This window comes from Cyanistes caeruleus, chromosome 12 (assembly GCF_971803275.1).
Source record: "Cyanistes caeruleus chromosome 12, bCyaCae1.hap1.1, whole genome shotgun sequence".
Classification (NCBI taxonomy): Eukaryota; Metazoa; Chordata; class Aves; order Passeriformes; family Paridae; genus Cyanistes; species Cyanistes caeruleus.
In genome coordinates this window covers 3465734-3490005 of record NC_141712.1, presented here as the reverse complement: position 1 = coordinate 3490005, position 24272 = coordinate 3465734, and the positions used below count along the sequence as shown (strand labels likewise).

General features: G+C 45.4%; 1 protein-coding gene across 8 annotated transcripts in view; it reads left to right on the top strand.

Annotated features, from left to right (window-relative positions):
* The first annotated feature begins 82 nt into the window (after nt 1-82).
* Nucleotides 83-24272, top strand: part of KCTD15 (potassium channel tetramerization domain containing 15) — a 54685-nt gene continuing 30495 nt past the window's right edge. Inside the window, exons 1-5 of one of the 8 annotated variants that reach the window (XM_086847802.1) lie at nt 93-301; nt 342-2621; nt 4944-5050; nt 7600-7658; nt 15355-15530. In XM_086847802.1, the coding sequence (XP_086703928.1) occupies nt 2596-2621; nt 4944-5050; nt 7600-7658; nt 15355-15530 (368 nt within the window). In that variant the 5' untranslated portion in view covers nt 93-301; nt 342-2595. Of the gene's footprint in view, nt 2622-4943; nt 5051-7599; nt 7659-9082; nt 9698-9798; nt 10210-10866; nt 11198-12356; nt 13944-15354; nt 15531-24272 lie in introns of those variants that run through there. The other 7 variants (XM_086847804.1, XM_086847805.1, XM_086847806.1 and 4 more) reach the window with 7 other exon arrangements.

The window sequence follows — 24272 nt, the reverse complement described above, 5'->3', positions numbered from 1 at the left end:
CCCCTCAGGGACCCCGCAGCGCCGGGCGCATCCCTCAGCCCGGGACGCCGCTCCCCTCCAGCCCCTCAGCCCCCGAGCAGCCGCCCGTCTCCACGGCAACGGGCGCGGGACGGGGCGGAAGCGGGGCCGAGGCTCAGCCGGGAACGGGGCTGAGGCGGGAGCGGGGCTGAGGCGGGAGCGGGGCCGAGGCGGGAGCGGGGCCGAGGCGAGGCTCAGACAGAAGCAAGGCTGAGGCGAGGCTCAGGCAGGAGCGAGGCTCAGACAGGAGCGGGGCTGAGGCTCAGGCAGGAGCGGGGCTCAGGCGGGAGCGGGGCTGAGGCTCAGGCAGGAGCGGGGCTCAGGCGGGAGCGGGGCTCAGACAGGAGCGGGGCAGAGGCGAGGCTGAGGCGGGAGCGGGGCTCAGACAGGAGCGGGGCTGAGGCTCAGGCAAAGCTGAGGCGAGGCTCAGGCAGGAGCGGGACTCAGCTGCTGCCCCAGGCCCTAGCACGGCTCCCGCACCCGGGCGGGCCCTGCGGGCTCTCCCCGATGCCCTGGGGCCAGAATGGCGACATGGGGACTGCCGGCCCCCGCTCGCCCCACGCCAGGTCTGAGCAAAGCCCCGACCTCGGCCATACAAACGGGGACCACAGCTTCTGTCCTGCATTATTCATTATCTCGCCAGTGGATACGAGTGGAAAACCCACCGAAATATATATATCTATATATTCATTTAAAACTATTTTTCAGATCGCTTCAAAATTCAAATTAATTAAGATTAATTAAAAATTAAATCAAAAATAAAAAGCTCCAAAAGTGATTTTTTTTTTTTATTTCACTTACATCTTTAATGTAGAAGTAACTCCAGTGGGGTTGATATTTTTAGTTTCATGCAGCATAACAGGAGAGATGGGGACTTGCTATTCTACTGTGGCAGAGCTGCTGAGCAGAGAACAATCAGATGGGGGCCTTCGTCTGGGGAAACAACAGGCAAAACTGTAGGGATGAAGAGGGGACACAGGAGGAAGACTGTGGCCGAGATGTCCTCCAAGAGTGGCCTCCTTTCCCTTCCTGTAAGCCATTCCAGTTTCTTACCGGCTCCACCAAATGTGAAGAGGAAAGGACAGAGTTTCTGCCTCTGCCATACCTGACCTCAGGAAAGCCACGGCCACAAGTCACACACCCTGCTTTACCATTCCCCAGATGCAATTAATCTTTAATCCTCTTGGAAGATCTGCACTCTTCACAGGCAAAACGTGTGCCCTCCCATCCCTGCCATTCTGGGAATATCAATGTAGATGCTCATGAAAAGCAAGTAAATACCTGGTCCACAGGGGGACGAGTCTGCGTTTGAATTTCAGGCCTATGACAGAAGAGAGAAACTCTAAAAAGCAGCAAATGAGAAGAAATATGGGATCCTGCACAGACCCAAGTGTAATTTTTTACTGCATCCCTTATCATTTAATCATAGCTGATGACACAACTCTTGCAAGCAATTGTGTGGTCAGTGTTGATGCCCAGATGAGAAATGAGCTCCTGTGTGTTGGATACACAAAACTATCACTGCTCCAAAAATTACCAGTGTCATCTGAAATAGCAGGCAAGAACTGAAGCAAAGCAGCAAGGGGAGGAAACTGGAGAGTCTTGGAGACGTAGATGATACTACTTGTCCTTGGACACCTCCATGGTCCTGTTGAATGAAGAGTATTTCCACCTGTTCAGTTCATTTACCCTTTTACTATTAAATCACCAATTCCTCAGAGGAAAGGCAGTTCCTAGCCAGGAGGTTCCTTGGTTATGTCATAACTCAAGAATATCTTGTAAGGAACGGGAATTGGTCTGGAAAACTAACTCCAAGATGAGGTTTTACAAGAAAAGACACTTCTGAGCAAGCAGCAGATCAGCCAAGGCTGATCTCCTCTCTTAGACTTAACACAGTGTCTTCAGAAATGAGGGATTAAAGTGAAACTTTTTTGTGCAAGGACTTTTCAAATGCCTTTATTCACTAAAGACTATCACATCTGAAAATATATGTGCACCTTTTTCCGAAGAGGATGCCTTGACAACAGAAAGCTCAACTGAATAGCATTCACAAAAATACTAAATGTGCACAACAACCCTTTGCATAAAGCAGATTTAGCATAATGTTCCAAAAATTAACAAAGCAGAAACATGTAATTTTTGCTACAAACCAAGAAGACTACTATGCTGGGGCTAGTAGTATCAAATAATTTTTATTTCAAATTGTATTGAATTCATCTGTTTACAAATTTCTTCTACAGGTTTTACATCTCAGATGCTAACTGCAAACTAAAAGTTGGATATAAAAATACAAATTAATTCCTTCAATAACAGTTCAAAGTGAAGACTGGAAAAATCTGTGACACTGTAATAAAACACTTGAACTAAAGTTTAAACAAGGGTTTAACAAAGACCTCTATTACTTTCTTCTCTGCACACCATTCAACATGCACTTCAAGATGAGAAATATGCCTCTTACTTAAGGAGTTTATACCAACAAGCATTCTGTTCTTCTTTTTCTGAGAAGAAACCCACGACAGAAATGTGGAATAATACAATGTTTACAAAGTCAAGAGTGCAAATCCATGGAAAGTGAACATGCATATGAATCCTCAAAGACACAGGTTAGAACAGATAAGTATAATTTCTACTACTTGGCAATGCTGTTTCTGTATCAGTTGCTTTAGGGATGCGTGTTTTATTAACTTTACATACTTGCATGACATCTGCTGTGACACCATGAATATAAAATATTCTACAGAGTCAGGATGCTGAAATTTAACTCCCACAGAATATCTGGCTCTGCTTTTTCAACCAAACACGCTGTTAAAGTAAAGAAGGATATCCCTCTGTGTCTGTCTGAAAGAATGCCAGACAGGGAAAATGGAAAGCTCTGACTAGCTGCATATCTGAAATCAGTGAAGCAAAGGAGAAGAGACCATCAGGGAGACTGCTAAGGTCCCTGATTCTCAGGCCCAGTGTAAATTAGAGCCCAGCTGGCAGTGGTACTCGGGAGACCATACGCTAGCCGAGGATGGCTGGAGCACAGCATGTTCCAACCATATGTCTGACATACTGCCTCCCTTCCAAGGGTCTCTGGCATAGCAGGATTTGGATAGGCTCTCGCTCAGCTGCCCAGGTTCAGAGCTCTCCTCTTCTTTGTGCTGAAACAATGGCAGCGAGGCTGCAGCGAGGCTCTCCCGCAGCCCAGGCACAGCAGCACTGAGGCATCAGCCCCTGTGGAAGGGGCACGCTCCAGCTGAGCCCGCCTGCGTCACAGGTGGGCAGGGAGAACTAGTGGGGCTTAGCACGCAGAAATCATCGGCCACAACACTCTGACTGCTCCCTTTTCATACTGTTGGCAGTAATGAGTTCTTTTCTGTTTTGTGTCTCACTCTGCAAGTTCACCACGGTCCCACAAATTCCAATTCGCTAATCATTTTATCCAACAGATGATCATCACTACCTCAAAATATTCTTTTCGTTTTCTCCTTTCAATTCTGCTATTTGTTTCTATTATTAGATATTTTTCAAAATAAAGGTGTGCTTAATTCCATTTCTGTGTGCTGTTAAATTCGGATTCTGGAAGAATTTGCTCCATTTTCTTTTTCTTCCATTTTCATGTCATTGTTGTAATATTTTACTGAGCTGCTGCTGCTCTCTCAGGTTCTGTCCCTGCCATGCATGATCCAAACCCCTTTGGTCTGATATTTGCCAAAGAAAATGCTGAAATGCTGCTACACAAATAAGCAACGCACCGATGATTCTAGAGGTGCCTGTGCCCAAAGATCCTAAAAAGTGGAAACGATTTGTTACAAAAGAGCCATTATAGCTCTTTTCTTCACTCTCTATATTCTGTTCAGTGATTTTTTTTTTGCAGTTTAACATATTCCAGACCTTTGCTGGCAGGAGCAATGCGTATAACCTCCCTTAGAAGTGTATTCAGTTGGGAGCTGCCTGGCTACACAGGATTTTATACATCGTTCAGCTAAGTCAGCGATCCATATGCAAAAATCAAGCGTTCAGGGACACCATGTGGATTTGTGACATTCTTCAGAGCACATTGTATCTCTAATAAACCAATGAATGGATTAAACTCAGCCATAAAAATGTTTTCTCCTCTCTGTGACATATACAATATGGATAAGCTTTATTTAATAAGTAGCTAAAAACTAACACCACACGCGTTACTTAAACAGGTTTTTTTAAAAACACTCCTCAGTTTTATAACCTGTTTAAGAAGAGGAGGCAGAGCACTTAACAAAATGTGTGAAACACCATGCTGAACGTTAACATGGGACATCTTGATTACGTAAATTTCTTTTTGGAAGCTACCTTTGCCTTATAACAGCTGGAAGCAGAGGAGACAAACAAACCTTCCCTATACTGTATTTCCTGACAAGCTATTTCGTCTTGGCATTCCAGGACAGATTATTTCTTTGTATCATGCTGTTGTCACGAGTTAGGCACTGGGTAATGGATAGTTTTAAAAACAGTCCATCTGTATTTAGTCAATAAAGTAATGGTTTGTAAACTTACTCAGCAGCAAGCTGTTTCTTGAAAAGAATAGAAGAGCATTCAAGGGAAAAGACTGACAAGACTTGCTTATTTCCTAATGATCAGATTTTGTTCTTTGCATGGTCATGCTTACTGCTCTCAGGAAACCCCTCATCTGTCTACAAATGACAAACAATTATTTGACTTAATTAGCAAACTCTGGGTCAAGTTCCTGTTCCAGAAAGACTGGCACTGCAACTGGCTTGAAAACTTCCACTGGGAGATGTCCTTTCTTTTTATTATTCCTTATATCTCAACTGACTGTAGCAAGTCCTGGGGTTTCCAGATGCTTAATATTTCCAGGTTCCTCACAAGAACAGACCTTTCTGGAGGCTCAACACATATGTAACATCAGCTTTCCACAGCTTCTTCTTTTCTCTCATTTCCAGTGACAGAAGCGATGGTGGCAGTCAGAGCAGCCATGGCCACCGACCCCTGAGTTCTGATGTGTTTGTTCCCGGTGCCTCTGCGGTCCAGGAGACAGAGCCAAACCCAGGTACAGCTGTGAAAACCCACTGAAAGCAACAGTCAGTGTTGAGTGTGTCTGAGTGTGCACCCAGTGCCCAACAACTACTTTTGAAATCCCAGTTATTTACTCAAATCTTCTCTTCCAAGATAAAAGTCCATCCAAGCTACAGCGGTATCTTAACTGTGACTGGGAGGAGTATTAATCTACATATAGACATTGATTCCTTTGTTTTAAAGGAACAATCCCTTAATTCTCCTTTATCTGCCTTAATCATTTAACAAAATGATCCATTTCCTCCCTTACTTCCTGCTTTATCCTAAAATGCCTGGTAGAACACGGTGAGTTTCAGTGAGGACCAGGCACTCCAGTCTTCTCCTCACATTTAGTGTAGCTGGTGGAAATGTTGGTATCATCATCAGGAATACCTCAAGTTAAGTTATGTAACATAACAAGTGCTGAGGACAGGTTTAAACCTCAGGATAAAACCCATAACATAAGGAAAAGAGTAAGGGCTAGGACAGGATGAGGTCTACTGCCACAAAGTCATACAGGGCCCTCAAGAACAACAGCTGGAAGTGGTCCTGCTTTAATTCAGAGAGCATGGTGAAAAAGAGGTTGATGTTGTCAATTTATGATACTTTCACACATCTCAAAATACATTTGGAGCATCTTTTTGATAGGAAATATGTATTCCTTCAAATCAGCATATTTTCATGATCTAGTAATATTCTATTCTGTAACATACATCGAATTCATTATTTTTTTGGAGGGAAAAAAAAAGAAAATGAGCTGGAGTTCCTTGTAGGCTTCTCTTTCAGACTGCCTTAGGTGTATCAATAAATACTTTACCCATGTATTAAAAAAATGAAAGCAAACCATGGAATAATCAAGTATAAAAACAGATAACAGAATAGTTCTGCCCAATTCTATTTTTAAGCATCTGCAGAGAATATAAAGAACTGTTGGTAAGAAAAAAAAATCCGAAGTATGTATTCTGAAGTACTTAGTATTGTAATAAACACATGCTGGGCATTTGGTTAAGAACTTTTAAGCACCTATGATAAATTACAATGTATAATTAATAATTCTAATATGCTTCAACTGATCTCAGGAATCTTCTGCTACAAATTTTATATTGCTTTATAGGGAGGATAATAGAATTGTTGAGAAAATAAGTTATATTAACTTCTAACAGTATTTCTTCCTTTTTGTTCACTACATACTATTTAATATTTTCCTTTGTACATTTCTTGATAGTTGAGCTTTAAGTGAAACTCTGAAAAACAACATTAGGATTCAAAATACAGTGGAAGATTTTATTTTCAGGGTCACAAGTAGCATAGCGAGATTTCTCTCTTAAACAATGACACTTAGTATCTCTGTAGTTCTATGAATACTTTTGAAGTGTCATATTAAAACCAATCTCTTGGCCTTCAGGCAAAGAGAAGCAATTAGTCTTGGAGTTGTGAATAAATAAAAATCCATTTATATACCCGTCCTTGACACGTACCTTGCAAATCTTAGAAACTTCATCTAGTGGGAAAAGAAATGTTAAATCATGAACACCAATACTAATCATACCGCAATGCTGCTTCCTCAAACTGTTTAGTTTATATCAATCTTTTAAGTATTGATTCATATGTATATATTCATACATATTGAAACAAAACAACAGAAAAGCACTCACACACTTGAGTGAGAAGAAAGAAACGAGAGCGTGCATATAGAGCTGTAACGCGTACCTTTATTACCCTCAACATTAATAGAGGCAAGAAAAAGCACAGAGCTCCCAAGTACATTGTGCTTTGCTCAGATCCAGTAAAAACAATCCCGCACAAGTTACGTACCACGCGCAGGATTTTCATCCCAAGTGCTACCGTGTCTTTGCTTTGATCTACGAGCAAACAAACAAACCGAATCTTTATTATCCGTGCATCCCGTTTCCGTGCAGCACAATTAAACAGTGCCTGTCACAGATGTGTTGGGATGAGTCAGATCACAATTCCTACTTTTCATACAAGTGCAGTATTTTTAGGTCTTCTCTTCCCTCTTTAGCTTGCCTCAGTGCAGAAGTATCCTATTTTTACGCTGCTCTAATTGCTGTTCGAGATTCTCATATTTATTTTTCACTTAGCAGTCAGTAATTCACAATGGAAGTAAAAATTATGATGCCAAGTCATTCCAAATAGTCCTTACAAAAGGACCCTTAGAAAAAATCTGAGTGAAGCTCGGGCTGTGCGGCAGGTCTCCGTCTCAGCGGAGCTGGTCCTGCCCGTATCCACTTGTTGACCAAGGAAAGGAAATGAGAGTGCTCAGGCTACAGCCCTGTGCAACCATCAGGTGAGGCAGCTGGCTGGGGACACGCTTCTGTTCCGAGCTTATTTTAGAATGAAATCTGCCCCTTTGTGCCGTGCTCACACAGGCAGAGATCCCCAGCCTGGAGGTCAGAGGTGGGACAGTGACCCCCACAAAGGATCACACCTGGGCTGATGGGATGGTCAAGGAAAACAAATTTTAGTCTGTTCTGGATGCAAATCTCTCTGCTGACCTAGTTCTCATTCTCCTTTTCATTTCAGAAGCTCAGCTAAAAATCCATAAATTAAGGAAATTAACTGATGGAGCCTCCGGCATCTTTGTAAGCTATTTAAATCTTTAAATTTACAACATCTTCTGCATATATCAAGTAATTGAACTAACTGCAGGGATGTAACTTTAATGAGAAAATTTCCCTCTTCTCCTGTAGTTTGTACTCTAGAAGGAAAAAAAAAAAAAAAAAAAAAAAAGAAAAAGCTCCCCTAAGGAGAAAAGTTTCTGTTTATTCCTGCCACGGACGAAAACTTTAAACCCCCCCAGTTTTCGGGGTGTCGTGCCCGCATGGCGGCCCCGCCGCTCCCGGGCCGTGGCGGCGCAGGCCCCGCGGGGGGCGCGGGGGGCGCGCGGGGCTGACCTGGCGGGGCCGCGCAGCGTTGCGTAACGGCCGCGCGGCGGCGCGCGCTAGCGGGCGCTGCGGCCCCGCCGAGCCGCGCGCGGCGCCGCTTCCGCGGCCGCGGAGGGTGCGGGGCCGCCCCGCCCCGAGAGCCCCGCGGGGCCGCCCGCCGGCGGCGGCGAGCTGGGCGCGGAGCGACCCCGCAGCCTCCGCCAAACTTCCGCGGGGAGCGGCGCGGAGACGGGGGGCGCATCCCCCGCGGCGGCGCGCAGGAACGCGCAGGCACCGGCAGACCCGCGCCTCTGGCTGAAAGTTGAGGGAGAGATTTGCCCTTTTTTATTTTATTTTATTTTCTTTTATTCTCCCCTTCGCGGTGGGGGTTCCCTGCCGGTCCCCCCCGGTACGTGGGCCGGGCGGGCTGCGCGCCCGCGGAGCCGCCCGCGGAGCCCCGCGCCATCGCGCCGCGCGCTCTAATTGAAATGGCGCTTTTGGCCGGGGGCGGGCTGCCAGGGCGCTCCGCAATAGCACAATGCATGTCGATAGACGTCATTTGGTTTTAATGGCCTACAGGAAATTTGGCGTTTACAATGCGAGACATTAGCAAAGGGTGAAAGGGAGGGGGAGGCAGGCAGGATGGATGGCTGGGAATAATTGCAGCCCCCCACCCCCCCGCTCCGTCCCCGAGGCCCCCGTCCGCACCTCGGCGGCGCTGGGTGCTGCAGGGAAGGGGGGGTGGGGGCTATTTTTTTATTATTTATTTTTTAACTTCATCTAGTTTATCAACAAGTGCAGAGTGGGTGCTACCCTAATTGTAACAGAGGAGTCAAGAGATGTGAGAAACGTGCCCTGTGTTACTTATTTGGGAGCTGAAAATTTATGCCTAGTTGAAAATGCCTGGGGAAATATTACATCAGACCAAATGACAATGATTAAAATCAGCTTTTTTCCCCCCTTCCCCCCCCCCCCCCCCCCCTTTTCCTCCTTCTTCTTTTCAGTAAGTCTGTTGAAGGACGTGACAGTGGCCTGATCCTCCCCAACACCGAACCGTTATCCCCCGGCAGGGCCGGGCCGGGCCGGGCCGGGCCGGGCCGGGCTGCGCGGGGCTCCGCGGGGCAGCGCAGGGCTCCCGCCCCGGCCGCGCCGCGCTCGGGCTCTGCGGGCGGCGGCGCCGGGGGCGCGGGCTGGGGAGCCGGCCGCCTTCCCAGCCTTATTTCATTTTCAAGGGCTGTATTTTATTTTATTTTGGGGCTGGGGGGTGGAGGGGGGGGGATGTAAATCTGTAGACCTTCACCAAAAGGAGGGAAAAATATCCAATTTTCATCGCAAAATTAGCTAGGGCGAGAGCAAAGGGCTGAGCTAATTGTAGCCTAATCCTCTGCCCTGCAGGCGTTTGCAAAGCCCTGAGCAAGAATTCGCTTTTTTTCCTCCTCTTCTCCCTTCCCTCTGTTATTTAGAGACGGGATTATTGCCTTTCTTCTCATAACAGCCTCGGCAGTTTCATTTAAAGGCTTTTTTTTCCCCCCCTCTCACACACACACATACACACACACGCACAAAATAAATAGGAAAAGAAGCAGCAAAAACAGGGGAAGAGAGAGGAGGCAGAGAAGCTTTAAAAATAATAATAATCACAGCAGGATCTGCGAAGCAAAGATAGTAATAAAAGCAAAAAAGCTGAGCCCATCCACACACAGCCCCGGCAGAGCCCAAAGCCAAAGGGGGGCTCGCAGATCTCTTCTGTGCTCAAGGTAAGGACCGCGGCAGCGGCTCCCGCAGCTGCCCGTGCGCCCGCCCGCGCGGGGCCGGAGCGCGCCGTGCGCGCATCGCGCCGTGAATCGCATCTCGCCGCGCTTCGCGCCTGCTCGCGCTCCTTCCTCCCCCCCCCCCCCCCCCACCTTTTTTTTTTTCTCCTTTTTTTTTTTTTTTTTTTTTTTTTTTTTTGGAAAGTGCCTCTTCAAACTCACTCAGCTGCCGGCTCCGGGGAGCAGCGGCGGAGGGGTGTTTTTTTAAAGCTACAGGATCCGTTTGCAGCCGCCCGGCTTTGGTAGCGCTGTGTGTGTGTGTCTGTGTGTGTGTGTGTGTGTGTGTGTGTGTGCGTGCGTGTGTATGTTTTGTTTTGCTCCGCTCCAGCATGGGCAGCGCCGGCGGAGCCCCGCGGCCCGGGGTGGCCGCGCTCGCCGTGCCCCCCCGGCCCCGGCTCTGAAGACGGGAAAGCGGCAGCGCGGCGGAGGCAGCGCGGCTCGCTCTGCGCGTTCGCATGGTACACGCGGAGCCGCGGGCTCGGGCGGCGGGAGCGCGGGCTGCGCGGGCCGGGCGCGGGGGCTGCCGGCGGGGCGGCTCGGCACAAAGGGAAGGCGGGCGACAATGGGGAGCGCCGCGTATGGAAAACACGGGCGGGCTGTGAATGAAACTCTGGCGCCAGTGAGAGTGGAAGGCTTGGTTTGGGGTAGACTTCAAACCACTCTAGGCTATAGTTTGCATTCCTGCTCCTGCATGCGATGTGGCACACTTCTGCAAAATTAATACATTAGCCTGGCTAATGCTCACCACCATTGGCTGCGCGGAAAATGTGCAGGATCGGGGATTCGGGCTTGACTTTTTTTTCTTGCATTCATCTAAGACATCTCCTTTCTTGTTATGTGGGAATAAGTAAAGGACGCCATGTTGTGCCTTTTTTTTTTTTTTTTTTTTTTTTTGGTTGAATTTTACCTGTGGGCATACAGTGTGTTCAAAAGAAAAAGGCAGAAGTTGAGTGACCGGGTGCGTTGCTCGCTGGTGATTTCCCTGACCATCAGTAGGGAAAAGCATTTGGGTGACGTGAAACTTGCACTAAATAGACTGGAGACTGCCAGAGAGAGGCGGGTTGCGGGGGGGGGAAGAGGGGGAGGAAGGAGAAAGCCTTCCCTTTTTTTTTTTCTTTTTTCCTCTTTTTTTTTTTTCTTTTTTTTGGTGTGGGGGGGCAACCAGAGCTCCAGAGGGAATTCCCCATTTGCCCCCCCTCACCCCCCCCCAAAAAAAAAGTTTTGGCCACGATCTCTTCTTGTCTCTCGGTGCAGCGTTCAGTAAAGCAGCGTGGAGGTGTGTGCAAATGTTTCTGGACTTTTCATTTCGGAGCCACCGAGGCCGAGGTTTGCAGGCCCCCCCGGCCCGCTTTGTGTTTGGGCAGGGAGCACGGCGTGGGCCGGTTGTGAGGGAGCGGCTCCGGAGGCAGAGGCGGGCTCTGGCCGGCGCAGTGTAGGCAGACAAAGGTAATTGCCCGGTGTGGGGCCGTGCCCCTCGGGCCACAGACACTGCCCTGCGGGAACGCGCGGCCCGCACTGCCGAGCATGGGCCGGCCGGGGGGCTGCAGTGCGTGGCTTTATCCCCAGTGGCTTTGCTGGTACAGAAATGAAGGTCCCTGGGGAGGAAGAGCAGCTTCCCCGAGGCTCCAGCAGCCCGGGGGCTGCAGCCGGGCCCGGCTCCTGCGGCCCGAGCCGCCCCCAGCCCGGCTCCCCGGGAGAGCAGCTCCATGGCAGGTCCCTAAACCTGCCGTTCTCATTTCACGTCTTAAATGTGCATGAAGGAATTAAACTGCACGAGTGAATAACAGCATTAGTTTCAATTAATTTTTATCCTGGCAACAATAAACTTTAGAAACAAAGCGCTTTTACATCCTTAATTAGTCTTGCTTCCCATCTGTAGTCTTTTAAGTGCCTGCTCCTTGATTTAACTTTGTCCCTCCTTCAGAGCCGCCTCCTTTTTTATTATTTTCCTTTTTTTTTTTTTTCGTTCCCCCTTCCAGACTGCTGCCTGTTTCTTTCCTGCAACCTTTCACCTCCCTTGTCCCTGTCTGCTCTACTCCGTGCAGTTTATTTCTCCTGTATTTTCCCAACATCAACAGCAGTATTGGTTACCATGGCCCCAAGCTATGTGCAGAGGTGGGAAAGCTTCATCCGCCCAAAACTTCTTACACTTTTGAAGTCTTTCTTTTAGTAGGATCTGAAATGTATCATCTAGAGTGTGTATTAAATGAACAGTATTCCTGAAGGCTTTAGAGCAAGAAAGGCAACACCCTGGAAAATTCTGCAGTCTTTCAGCATTCTCTGCCCTAGGGTTATAGCCCTGGGCACGGAGCTGAATGGAGCTCTTACAACTGCCTTCTGTTTACCTTTTATGGTTAAAATAACAGCTTAGCAAAGAAGCAACTTCATGGAGAAACGATTCAGTGAAATCATCTCAAGCTGTAGCAGCATAGCTAGTTTAATCACCCCTAGAGAGCTGAACAACTGTGAGCACAATGGGACACAAAATCATTTTGTGTGTAAATGAGCATGGCATTGTGATTATTTCACTTTGCATGGGCAAATAGTTTTTACAAGCAGTTAGCTTAGGAAGGCAGAAAAAGATAAGCTGGCTCTGAAAGATCTTGGTGTGTAATGTTTGAAAAACTAAATATTCACATAATTTGGGAATCAGGCTCTATTGATTTTGCCTTCAGCAGGTTCCTGTGTTACTTATTAGAGCAGGGTTATTGCCTGTGCCACTAGTTGGGATGCTGTATCCTGTTGTATGCAACTAAAGAGCAAGGATTATTTTACATGGTTTAATAAATGAAGTTTTTTAGTGTTTCTGCGATATTTACCCTTAAGGTTTTAATTTTCTCATCCATATTAGAAAATATGTGCATAAAGACTTTCACTGGATAAATACATTTAGGATTTTGCTTTGTGCATATAATAAGTACATTACTCAGTGTGATGAATTTTTGCTATGTGTTACATTAAGAGGAGGAAGGCGTCATTAGAAAGAGGGTTACGGTACCTTAAGAAGCAGGGGGTATTTTTTTTGGAGCAGTAGTGCCCTTTACGGAGTGCTTAGCAGTTGTGCCTCTTGATAGTTTGCTCATACAAAAATGATTGAATTCCACAATTTTAATAAAAATCTAGGATTCATTTTTTAATATGAATCCTCTCCAGCCAGTGTTTTAATTCCCCTTCTCCTCCTCTCCCCTCAAAAGCCAGTGGCACCTTCAATAAGTATGAAAAGCCATAAAAGTTTGAGAACTATTTTAGCTTTCCAGTGATTTTCTATAATTAAGTGTTTTTTCAACACATGCTCTAGCTGAGAAATGCCAAAAGCAGAGGATTGTTCAAAAGGTCCCTCCAGTGAATAGTATAAATTAAATATCTACTGTGTGAGTATGGCCTCACTGAGAATCTCAGTCTTTACAGATCAAGGAATTTACTGGTATACTAACATTAAACAAAATCCTAAGATAGCAGCAGTGTTTAAATATGCACAAATAGATTCATATCACTTGATCTTTAGCTATCTGTGCATATTTTAAAATTGATTTCTATATTTTGAGACAAATGGTTAAATGTAAGACGCATGTACAGAGGACAGGAAGTCCTTTGATTTCATTTGGAAATTGTAACAAGGGGTGCAGATGAGCCCTAATTAGACTCTTGTTTTGTGAAACTGCGTGAGATTTATTTCTAAGGCAGCCCTGTACCGTGCAAGGTCTGTACCTTTATCATTAGTGATAATGGTTGGGGTCTGAACAAAGACAGGGTTGACATTCAGCCTGGATCTTCTGACCCTTTCATTTAAGTGAAGGAGTAGAGACTGAGCATGAGTTTACAGTGCTCTTTGGTAAGAAAAATCCAGCAACCTTTGTCTGTGTTGGCAGACAGGTTAGTAAACACCTTGCTAAAATACTGTAGGTACTTACATACCGAGTTGTTTTTAAAAGTTAGTTGTTTTATTTATGCTATGTGACATATTTACTGAAGGTTGGCCACAAGAAGCTCTTGTGGGAAACAAGAAAGCAACATCTTCAGTCATGAGAGGATTCAGTCACTTTCCTTGAAGGTGGTGCTGTAGTGAAAATGTTAATGCCCAATTTCGCATCGGCTGACACAGAAGTCCTAGGACAGAGTTGGCATTTGCTTCGTGTTCAGTGCAGATGTCCATCCAGCCTCTGAGGAGACAAGGATGTGGATTCATAATGGGGTGATGTATTTCTGTGCTCTAGATGCAAGAAATTCTTAGGAGCTAACCGAGATGAAATACAGTAAATGGAGATGTTGTGATGACTTTGTGAAGCTGTTCAGATGTGTTAAGATTTTTCAATCCCTTTTTCTATAGCTTGGAAATTATTTTGCAAAGAATGTTGCTAATTTATGTTCATCAAGTGGCGTAATCAGGCATCTTGTGCGAAATACTGCTGAGATTAAGGCGAGACCAGCTTTAGATTTCTAAGAAATGTTGTCAAAGTAATGTGGGAGAAATAGAAATTCACTTTGCAATGCTGCATGTGAAGTGCTTGTCAGATGCAAGGAAGAGCCTGGGTGCTTGGTAGCATGCTTGAATTACAAAATACCAGGAAAATTAGATTATATTCAGAAATGTCTTCAACTATAATGTTTTGCATATGTTACTTTCCCCATAAGGGGGAGAATGGATGTACATTTTCTTAAACTTTTCTAAAAGGGTTTTTTTCCTTTTGACCTGTGTGCCGTCTGCACCGATTGAACTGAAATCAGCTTTGAGACACACATTTCGTGCAGAATAAACTGTGCTTTTCTGAAGAAGAGAATTGAGGAATTTTCTTTTGCTTGGTTGTCCTGTTCATTTTTAAGACATTTCAATATTTTTAGCTTTTGATTTTGCTGAAAATTTTTGGATTCAGTTCAGTAATTTCACTAATTTTCCAATATTTTTAGGGCAGGAAACATTAGGTGGATTGTGAAATTTATAATTTCATGTGCTAGATTATTCAGTACTTTCTTGTTCCGAAGGCATGGGTCAGTTTATTTATCTTTCTGTTTTTACTGCTTCCAGGTATTAATTGCTTTCAGTTTGAAAGCTTATTAGTTGCTTAGTTCTAATACTAAGGCTTAACTGAAAATTATCCATTTATTTCACAATTATTGAAAATAAACCAGAAAATTGATCTTAGTTTGATGTGAAATTTACTACATGTATAAACTAAATGCCTTAGGTACTGAGGAAGTCACTAATTTAGAGGTGTCTTGTTACTGAGACAAACTTGCAAAAACCCCCTGAATCCCAATTCACAAATTGGTTATTCGTTTGTCAGGGGATATTTCACATCTAACACATAAGCCCACGACCTTTAATTAGAATTTTGCAGTTTGTTTTATGCCCCTTGAGGCTGACACCTTGAAAATTTTTTTTTTCTTGATTTCTTATTGCTAATAAGCATCTTTCTCTTCCCCTCTGGTACTTAGAAGAAAATGATGCAAATACACTTAATTACAGTGGTGGCAATAATTTGTTAGCTGAATATGTGATCAGGCAGATGCAAAAATGATCTGATTAGATCTGTGATCACACTGGAAAGAAAGGTAACACACTGCTACATTTAAGAGAAACTGTTCTTTTTGCCTCCCCGTTGCAGGAGGGAAGAAGCATGTCCCGTCTGTCTCTAACACGGTCCCCGGTTTCTCCTCTGGCTGCTCAAGGAATTCCTCTCCCAGCTCAACTCACCAAGTCCAACGCTCCCGTGCACATCGATGTAGGAGGACACATGTACACCAGCAGCCTTGCTACCCTGACAAAGTACCCAGACTCCAGGTAAGACCTTGGCACTGCCAGGCTCGCTGCCTGCTTCTGTTCCCTGCACGTACCTGTGAGGAATATTTCAGTGCAAAGCACGATTTATTATATATTCACCACTTATGAATAATTCAGTTTCTGATTTATACAGTAACTTCACTGGGGTTCTGCAGAAAAAAGGCCTGTACAATTTATATATTATTTAGAGAGTCTATTCATTTTCTTTCTCAACATCTTCTGCGCTCTGCTGATACGTTTGAAGCACCTGTTGGTGTGCTGCCCTAGATTATTTCCAACTGTACCAGGAAACTTGTTTCTTTCAGGTTTAGGGGGAAAATTTGCTTTTTTTCTTCCTCAAGGAGAAAGAATGGTTCTACTACTGTGTGACTAATGGATGGTTCTGTTGGCCAGCCAGAATTCTGACCTCAGTGGTAGCTGTGTGCCTCAGCAGTCAGTTCCTGGCTGACCCACTCTGGCTGCTGCAGCTACAGCCTGGATTAAATTCCTGTGTGTTTTAATGCAGTGCCTTGTCCTGGACAGGTTGGTGACATGTCTGGCAAGATTTATGGAGGTCTGGCCAGTATTATCTCAGGATAGACTCCAGATATGCCAAATTAGGAATAGATGTGGCATGAGATTGTATTTGTGTATGACATGGAGTCTCTTTATTGTTTGCCTGGCTGCCAGCCCTGCAGGGTACTGGGCACCATGAAGGATGGGGGATCCTGGGCAGCGTGGAAGGCACTGCCCTGCGAGGGGTTAAAGCACATTCATGGGAGCAGGATGTTGAGAGGTGCCTGATTCTGATTTACAGTTCTGGTCACTAAACCAATTCAGCTTTTTGTCACTGAGGCTGCTCACGGTGCAGGGGCTGAGCTGCAGGGGCTGTGGGTGTGAGTGCAGGGCAGGTGTGGCTGTGCCAGGCCAGGGTGCCCAGTGTGCTGTTGGCTCCAGAGCAAACCAAAGCTCAGGTTTTCTTGCCAGAGGTTTTGCTACTTGCATGGCCAGTATTCCATAAGAAAGAGATTTTTTTTTTTCCTTCTTTTTGGGTATTGACAACAAGAGCTAGTTTCATCTGGAGATTTTTCTTTTGAAAGAACTAAGGGGTTTTGCAGATTTGGCAGGTTCCCAAGCAATAAATGACATTTATGGAGACACCTTGAAATGCCTCTAATATCATAAAGCATATGGCTGTGATTTCATTCCAAGGAAAGGGAGATGCTGAAATTCTCTATGGAAAAAAGCCCAATTATTAAAATACGTATATTTTATGATCAGACCAAAACAATATTAATTTTTTGGGCAGTGTCTGTTTACTAGTGTCTTTGTGGTACTGCTTTAATCATAGAGAAGAAATCTGTTTAGTGAAGAGAGATTTATAATGGAGAAACATACAAATGCTTCACAATATTAAAAAATACAGTGAAGATTCAGCAGTTGTAATAGACTGACACATCCGTTTCCACATTTTAAAATATTGCTGCTATTTTTAAAATATGCCCCACATCAAACTTAATAAAAGCTTCAGTTATTGAAGCTTTGGGAGAATATACATAAATTCACAGATTTTATTTCAAGAGAATACAGTACTGAACCAAAATATTTTTTTTTTCTGCTTGATAAATAACAAAAGCGTATTTCTTCAGGTTTTGAAAGTACAGAACTGACCAGAGCTTACATGCTGCCTGATGTTTTGCTGTGTACTGTCTTTTGTTTATATTGCTGTGTTGTCTCATAAGGCTTGAATGCTTTATCAGCTGCTCAAACTTCATTTCTCACTGAAGTGAGAGCTTCCAGGATGAAACCTGTAGATGACATTATTTATATAGCAAAAGATAACCATTCACCAGCATCCCAAGTAGGACATTCTGCTCGATACATTATGAAACTGGGTGAAGGCAGTATCTTAATTTATTATCTTATTTTTTTTTTTTTTAGTATTACTGTTTTTTCTGCAGTGCTGTGTAGTGGACTTCATTGTAAGCCCCTCATTGAGTCTGGCCTGCTCTCATTCCTGGTTGAGGCAAAGTACTTGCAGTGATTCCCATGGGGATAGTTGGAGCTCCTGATGCTGCCCTGTTGTGTGCCTTCCATGTGACACAGACTGGCTTTGCATGGTGTGGCTGGGAGAGGATCCCGGGTCTCTCATGGGGCAGGAGGAGGGAGATTGCTCTTCTGAGCAAAATATCTGGAAATCTGAGCAAAATATCTGGAAATAGTGTCAGGGCACTGCTGGCCTCTGCTCAGAGGTAACAGAGAGAGGCACACTGATCCACATGCAGAGCTTTCTGGATTATTTTGGACAACGTGTTAAACTCTCGGTTTGAGTGTGATTTTAAAAGCTTCAAATCCAAAAAATCACAAAAATCTGTGGATTATTTTTCAGTAAAAGATACAAGCATATGCTGAAATGCTTTGCTAAATCTTAGCTGCAGTCACATGAAATAGTTTGTGCTCACTGAAATTGAAAACTGTGGGAATAAACTTCCTTTTTATTTGTTTTACAATTTCTACTGCTTCCTCTGTGCTCCCAGATCCCAAAGAGCTTGTAGGCCTTTTAGCATATACTGTACTTGGATTTTTAAGGACTCATGGATTGTGGGCATGTGTATAAATGCAGCCCGGGTGTGCATACACAGAAACACCACACACTGATGGAAAACAGGAAAAAATAAATCACCAAGTCGTGTTTAAACTTTCTCAATATTTTGAGGAGGTCCAATCCTATTCAGTCCTGAGCAAACTCAGTTCATGTTGAGTTGAGTGAGAGGGAGGAGCTCCCAGCAGCTGGCCAGGTCAGGCCCAGCAGGAGCAGGTGTAGGTATGACCAGTTCCTGCCTGTACCTGCTCTGCAGTCACCCCTCTGGTGTGACACAAATCACACCTGACAGCAGGCAGCAGGATGCATTTCTTACTGTGAGCTCTGCTCTGCCCACTCTGCTCTGCCTGGTTGTGCCAAGTTATGTGTGTGCTTGGCTCTGATTTGGGAGGAAAAGGACCATATTCAGGAAATCTTACTCAAGTTAGTGAATGGCTGTTAATGTGAAGCCAGAGGCCAAATCTTGCATTTCAGAGATCCCAGAGTTGTTTCAGAGCAACTTCGACAAAGTCTTTGATGTTGTTTGTATTAGTGCAGCTGCTGTGATCAGAGCATTTGTCCATTGATTAAATTTGCATAAGTAAAGGGTGCCAGATTAGGCATTAAAGGGGGTAGATGTCCTCTTTCTCGTAAATTTTTATGGTCTGCATAAATTCTCTTCAGAGGAGAAATCTTGAGCAGGGAACAACTGGTGTGACAAAGGAGAAGAGGGTTAAACAGCCACTATCAGAGGTGGTTTCTGAGCCACTCACACTCACCCACTACTCTTGCACACCTTTCCAGCTGGCTTTTTCAAATTAAACAAGAAAAAAAAAGCTGGCTTTTCAGAGGGTAAAAGGGAAATGAGAAACATGGAAAGAAATTGTGATCAACAACAGCATAATGATGGTGGTCTCAGAAGTTACCTCACAAATAATATTATTCCCACATCCTGTACCTACTTGTGGCCACTTTCCGTGCATACCCAAAATCATTGTTGAAGTTGACAAGCTTCGAAGGTACAAGCAGGTCAATGTTGTCTTACCTGGATCTGAGGCTCAATTTCAGTAGCATGTTTTCAGCAAATTCTTCTACTTAAACTCCCAATTCTTGTTGTTCTGAATTACAGGTAAAAAAAACCAAAAATCAAACAAACCAAAAAACTGTTCAATTCTAATGCTTCTTACCATCAGCATCTTAATTCTATAATAACTGGCTAAGTAGAGAGATTATTCATCTTTCTAGCATTGCTCTGGAGATTTCATTCCTGTTTTCACCCAGAGGACCTCTAAAGCAGCCCCTTCACACATTGACACTTGAATGTGGATTTATATGACAGATTGTAAAGGCTGAAAAACCTCTAGCACATCTACAAAGTGAGTTGCAAATTGTATTTATCCAATGAAGTGATACTGTTTTTACATTTAGAAAACAAACCTGCACCGAAAGTCCAAGCTCCTTACGTGCAGTCAGGAATACCCAAAGGCATTGCCAGATCCCCCAGTCTTATTCCCACTGAACTCTGGCAGACATCTCATTGACTTCAAGCAGAAAAGAACCTCCAAATCCCTGTAGACCACAGCAAGCCCCAGCTTCTTGATTTCACTGGAAATTTTGATACCACTTTGAATTTTTGTTAGGAAGGAGAACAAGATTTTTCATCAGAAGCCTGTCCTTTTCACAGTCCTGAGTAGTGTTTTTATCTCAGAGAATTGCTGTGAGCTCTCTCTGAGTTGTTCTGCTGTAAGAGGTAAATATATTTCCCTTCCATTCTCGGGCAGTTTGTATCTGTGTCTAACCCTCTGTTAAAGATCCTTCCTTTTGCTATTAAAGTAATGCTTTCTGTGGCATTACTCATGACAGGGGAGCAGGAATGATCTCCTGTTCTGGGTGGGAGCAGGGTGGGTGCACAGAGCCCAGGGAGCCTCCCTGGGGGTTTGCCTCGGGGTTTGGGAGCCCTGCTCCCAGCCTTTCCCCTCGGACATGGAGCTCCCTGGCCCCAGGGCAGCACATTGCCCTTCCTGATCTCAGCTCTTGGGCACTGGGCTCTCCCAGCCCATCTCTGGATCCTGTGCCCTCCAAGGAAAACCAACACAGGTTTTGTTACTTGTTTCAGACACTGATGGCCTCTCCACAAGACAGTAGTTTTCCAGGCATATCCCTGCGTCGCTTTCCTGAACTCACGGGCTTCTTTGGTGATTTACAAAGGAGTCATCTAAAGCATGTGTCTTCTGCTCTGAATGTTTCTTGTCAAAACACATTGTCATTCATCTGACCCACCCTTAGACAAACTCTCCTGATTCCAGCTGCTCTTTAGGTATCTTTGGGTTTTAATTCACCTGCCTTTTCCTCCAGCACCTCCATCTCTCTGGTTGTTGAAGCTCAGCACTGGCACCTGAGATCCGCTTCTCTCCCCTCCTCTGCAGCCTGGACGGGGTTCAGGGAAATTCTCTGCTCCAAGTTTGAGGGCCCCTCTGTTTTCCCTGATGGAACATGATTACTGACCCTGTACAGCTGGATACAGTGGTTTTAAAGCTCAGACACACCTACTGAGATCTACAAGACAGATTTTCCACATCATCCTTTACAAGAAGGGCTCCCTACTGGGTCCCACTCTGCACTTCTTGGGCGGGAGCAGGGAAATTCTTAATTTGGATATATTTAGGGTACATAATTCTCCAGATTTAGCAGGGCTGAGAACATCTCATATATCTTGCTCATGTATTCAGTGTCAGTCTTATAATAATTTATTTGCTAATTTTCCATCAAATCTGTGTATTATTGAGGTTATTGCCTGAAGACAATGTCCAATTAGCAAATTTTGTCACTTACCCCATGCTGACAGTTAGGGTGTAAATCAGTGATTAAACAAGGCCTCTGCTCAAGACAGGTTAAGTGGGGTGAAGGCCAGATGTGTTTCTATGCAGTGAGTGCTGGTGGCTGTGAAAGCACAGCACAGCTGGGGGAAGGATCCCCATCTGGAGCCGTGTTGGTTCTCCTGGGACAGCAGAGCCTCCTGTCAGCCCTGTGCTGCTGCAGCCCTGTGCTGCTGCAGCTCTGTGCTGCTGCAGTCCTGCACCACTGCAGCCCTGTGCTGCTGCAGCCCTGCTGCAGTCACACTCATCCTCACTCAGGGTCTCCCCATGCCGCTGCCACTCCTTGCTGCTCACCCTCCCAGCAGCTCTGCAGGGTCCCTCTTCAATGCCTCCCTCATCCCCTGCTCTTCCAGGCACAGGGAGGGACATGGGGCCCGTTTCAGCTCTGAGGCACCGCTGTTGGAGCCAGGTCAGCCCTGTCTGGGGTGAGCCCCGGCCCTGGCAGGCCCAGCCTGGGCACCGCGCGTTCCCCAGAGGCACATCCAGCACCCCACGCTCCAGCAAAGTGCTACAAAATGTGCCTGCATGTGAGCTGCAGCACAAAGCTCATTAATTTTAATAGCTGTTGTGAACTTAACCCATACACAGACTTTTAAGCAAAGCACCTGAAGAGGCAGGAGCAGGTGTTTTCCCTGCATGTTAAGAAGGCTCTGAGAGGCAGATTGTGGGCACAGTGCAGGAGCACTGCCACAGCTCTGGAGTGAGGGGTGAGCCTGCCAGGGCTCCCCAGGGTATGTGCTGCAGATGAGAGCAAGAAACCAAGACCCAGAGGTTTTGGTTATGTGCAGTGCTTTTTCTGAATTAAAATATGAGTTCTTATAGAGATTACATAGCTTTTGAATTTGTATCATGCACTTGAGATTCAGAAATAAAGCCTTTGAGTTTTTCTTATCTGGTCATTGAGCAGACACCTCTCTGGTTTCTAAGGGAACTTTGACTAGCAGAACCCCTAAGATAAAAACCCAAAGGAGGGCCTTTCTCCCTTCACATCCTTCCACCCAGTCTGTCTGTGGATGTTGTATGTACTTAGTAAAGCAGGAGTTGGAGCAAGCAGAGGGTCTCCCTTTGCCAGTCTGCTTTATCAGGTGGTGCAAGCTGAACCTGTCTGTCCCCATCTGCAGAGCCAGTTCATTACAGGTGCTACATGGCCAAGGTCACACAAGTCCTTGCAGCATTTTGATAAGCTCTGGGAAAGGTGTGAAGTGTTTGCTCCTACAGGCCTTGTGTCTTACAGCACTGTGTGTTGCTGCTTGGACACATCCAGCACAGCTCCTGGGTACATCCAGCACAGCTCCTGGACACATCCACATCCAGCACAGCTGCTGGACACATCCACATCCAGCACAGCTGCTGGACACATCTTCTGGGCACATCCAGCCCAGCTCCTGGGTACATCCAGCCCAGCTCCTGAGCAGGGGGATGACTGACCACAGCTACTACAGCTCAAGCTGCAGCAGTGCCAGAGGAGGGGTACATGGCTTGGTCGCTATGGAAAATAAAAATAATCTGTAATAGGGATGTATTTACAGCTGGGAATGATGATGTTAAATACCCTGTCTCTACCTGTCTGCTGGACAAAGTTCTGGGTGCGGTGTCTGTCAGATGAGAGTGCAGCACACTGTGACAGCAGATTGCCATGTGTTCCCTCTGTTGTTCCACAGCTGGAGGAACAGCTTTGGTGGCAAAGGAGAATAATCCCTGTAACCCTAACACTGCATCCCATTGATTTAGGGAGATGGGAAGGATGGAATTTATATGAAAACTGATTCTTCAGACCTGTTTGTATCCACCTCTCCAGGATCTCCTACTAACTGGCATGTAGGGAGCCACAGCAGAGCTGAGCTGTCTGCTGTGATAAAGGTGTTTACTCCTTCCTGGACTTGATAACCACTGCCTTGCCCAGCACAGCCACAGACTGGCAACTGCCCACAGGCTCTGGAGAGGAAAGCAGAGTTTAGCCTTTGGGAGTGCAAATCTTACTGCTGTAATTGGGTGCTGAGATTGGGTCCTGTCGATGAACGAATTATTTGTGTGTTTACTTGGAAAAGTTGAAATGTTCAAGAAAATACTGCCTAGCTGGTCTCTGATGAACATTTTTTCAGAAATTTTTTTTTTTTTTCTCTCTACATTGGCAGCCTGGGTTGTGTGGAGTTCTAGGCATAAGTGGGTATTGCTGTGACTAGGAAGGGGCAGACTGAGCTCCTTATGTGGAGGAGCAGATAGCAAATCAACACTGGGATGACTTAGAGAAATAACATGGTTGTGGTGCTGTGCCTGGCACAGGTTGTTCAAACCCCCTGAATCTGAGGGAATTGCCCAGTCCTACCCAGACAGCAGCTTCCTTGCCTCAGGTAGTCAAAAGGAAGAGCAGGGCTGTCCATGCAGCTGGTGCAGCCAGGCTCTGGGCAGGAGGGATGGCACTGGTGGCCTCTGAGGACAATCCAAAAGATGAAGGTGTGAATGTGAATGATCCAGTACCTTGGGTGCAAACCCCAGCTGACCTTGCCTTGTTTCCTGCTCTTCTCTTTCATGTTCTGCAATGATAACATGACATAGCTGAGTTACACTTACCACATTAGTAATTCCCACCCTTCCTGCTAACAACAGGTTGAAAACTAGTCTGGTTTACTAAAACACACAGAGAAGCTGGCAGACAAGGAGACCAAAATTTCAACTGGTTTTTGTTGGTTTTGGGGTTTTTTTTTTCATTTAGCACTCTGTGTTTATCTGAGTTTCTTGTTGGTCAAGTTTAGTTTCTCACTTCTTTTGTTGCTACTTTTGCTTACCACTTACCTGACAGGGCACTTTGGTGCCAGCAGCATAATTTAAGTATTTTTCAGCAGTCAGGTTCAGGATAGTAAGAAGAAAAACATTAGCAGCATATTTTGAGAAGCCACTCCCACAGGATGCTGTGGAAGTAACTCTGCCTCTTTCTTTTGGGTGCTGCAAGTGGAGGCTCTTTCCTGCTCATAGTGTGGCGTAAAGTACTGTAACGATACTTACTATGAAATTCAGCATCTTTACACTTAAAACAAAGGGGGATCTCCTTTACTGATTGCTGCTTCATGTGCTGTGCATCCAGCTCCCTCATGGCATGCAGAGGAGTTGTGTAAAGATGCAGGTTCAGTAGCTTTGGACTGGAAATGGTGTCCTGAGGTCACAGCTCACCACCACACCTCTGGAGCTGACGAGGCGTTACCCCGTCACAGCTGCTCTTTGAACACACATCACTGTGTTTGTCTTTTGATTCATAAACTTTTGATTTATAAAGACCCTGCAATGGCAAGTAGACCTATTCTGCTTAGG